This window comes from Centroberyx affinis, unplaced genomic scaffold, assembly GCF_046629955.1.
Source record: "Centroberyx affinis isolate AG114_WGS23_722 - 3 ecotype Tasmania unplaced genomic scaffold, CSIRO-AGI_Caff_v1 ptg003937l_1, whole genome shotgun sequence".
Lineage (NCBI taxonomy): Eukaryota > Metazoa > Chordata > Actinopteri > Beryciformes > Berycidae > Centroberyx > Centroberyx affinis.
In genome coordinates this window covers 20,403-22,500 of record NW_027281766.1, presented here as the reverse complement: position 1 = coordinate 22,500, position 2,098 = coordinate 20,403, and the positions used below count along the sequence as shown (strand labels likewise).

General features: G+C 44.6%; 1 protein-coding gene across 1 annotated transcript in view; it reads left to right on the top strand.

Moving 5' to 3' along the window:
• The window catches only part of xrcc2 (X-ray repair complementing defective repair in Chinese hamster cells 2), an 8,000-nt gene extending 6,993 nt beyond the window's left edge, over window positions 1-1,007 (top strand). The window contains exon 6 of the mRNA XM_071541730.1: window positions 508-1,007. Within this exon, the coding sequence (XP_071397831.1) occupies window positions 508-889 (382 nt within the window). The 3' untranslated portion in view covers window positions 890-1,007. The remainder of the gene's footprint in view (window positions 1-507) is intronic.
• The last annotated feature ends 1,091 nt before the right edge of the window (window positions 1,008-2,098 follow it).

Below are 2,098 nucleotides of genomic sequence, written 5' to 3'. Positions count from 1 at the left end.
GTAAACCAGCCAGTAAACCAGTCAGTCAGTAAACCAGCCAGTAAACCAGTCAGTAAACCAGTCAGTAAACCAGTCAGTCCGTAAACCAGCCAGTAAACCAGTCAGTCAATAAACCAGTCAGCCAGGAAACCAGCCAGTAAACCAGTCAGCCAGGAAACCAGCCAGTAAACCAGTCAGTCAGTCAACCAGTCAGTCAATAAACCAGCCAGTAAAACACTCAGTAAGTAAACCAGTCAGCAAACCAGTCAGTCAATAAACCAGTCAGCCAACCAGTCAGCCAACCAGTCAGTCAGTAAACCAGTCAATACACCAGTCAGTAAACTAATTAGTCGATCAAACAGTAAACGAGTTAGTTAGAAAGCAGTCAGTCAAACAGTTAATCAGCCAGTAAGTTTGTTAGTAAACCAGACAGTCAGTTAATTCACTAATCAGCCAGTCAGTCATTAATCAGCCAGTCAGTCATTAATCAGTCAGTAAATGAAGCCTCATGTCTGATTCCTCCTGCAGAGATTACAGAATCACCGTGTTCGCCACCTGCCACGCCATCAGGAGGAGCTACAGGAGCTCCGCCCCCGGCCCCGCCCCCGGCCCCGCCCCCGGCCCCTCCTCATGCCCCGGCCCCTCCTCCTCCTCCTCCTCCTCCTCAGAGTGCGACCGGCCGTACCTCTGTCGCCCGTGGCAACGCCTGGTGAGCCACAGGCTGCTGTGCTCCAGAGGGGCGGCTGGAAACAACATGGCCGCCACAGAGCAGAGGAGACGGCAGGTCTTCACCGTCCGCTGCATCTCTTCCTCCTCCTCCTCCTCCTCTTCCTCCTCCTCCTCCTCCAAGACGAAGGCTTACAGGAGCAGCTCCTTCTATGTGACAGATGGAGGAGTGGTGTTCATCTGAAAAGTCACACTCTTCCTCCTCTTCCTCTTTTTTTAACTTGGTTGTGCTTGTTGGTTGGATGTGATGTTGGTCTTGTTTCATGTCCAACTCCCTGGTTACAGATGGGCTGTTTCTGTTGATCTATATTTAAAAAAGTACTTCTGTATATATATTTTTTATTAAAACATTGCCAGAAGAGCTCAATAAAAGAGTTTGTCCCGACCCAAGAGATGCCGTTTTATTTCTGTTTGTATTCTAGTTTTTTCCTGCAGCTTGAAAAGCCGGAGCTCTAGTTGTTGCTCCGGACCGGAGCCGCAACTCTGGAGATACGCAAGACTTCTATTTTTGACGAATTACGCATCCGTCTGTTCCGTATTTTAGCCAAATGTATATAAATGCCAAGATTTTGCTTATTGTCGTCATTTATCACCATGTCAGATAACAAAATAGAGGAAACATGAACCAATGGGTCTCATGCAGAAAGCGATATACGAACAAATTTTCTCTTATTTTTGTTCGTATCCATGATTTGTTCTTATTTTCTTAGTACCCATTGATTTCTGGGATTCACCAATGTTTTATTTTCCGAGTGGTCGAGAGACTCTGACCAAGATAAGAAGAAAACATCTTGTTTTCACAGTCCACAAATTGTTTGTCCAACGCAAGGAAACATAAGTTTTAAATTTGAGGAACATAAAAAAAAAATTTAGATTATTATATGTTTCAGAGTAATTATAATGATTGGATTATTAAATTCGTGGGCTAAAGAAATACTATTGGTCCATTGATCCCAATGAAGATGATAAAAAGCCTTGGATGATACTGTGTGGTTCAGTTTCTGATCAGCTGACATGCTGCTCTGATGCTTCGTCCATCCAGACCTTACAGAGAACAGAAGAGTTTTTACAGATCACACAGATCTATCTGATGAGATGGATGAATGGCTGCTGAGCCGGTTCAGATCGCCAAGAGCATCTCTCCAAGTCTTGGCCATGTGCCAGAGTATCTGCACACGGCACAGCACCTGCCCTTATATGGTGTTTAGGGGCGTTACCTATGCTAATGACAAACAATCGGCCATGCGCCTCCAATTTCTGATCAAGTGGGATCCATCATTCAGCACCTGGGTAAGAGCAGATTTGGACGGTTAAGAACGTTTGGTGCATCTGGAGTTGACTTCTCTTATTTTTTCTCTTAACAGAAAATTAAGAGAAAATATTAGAGAAATTT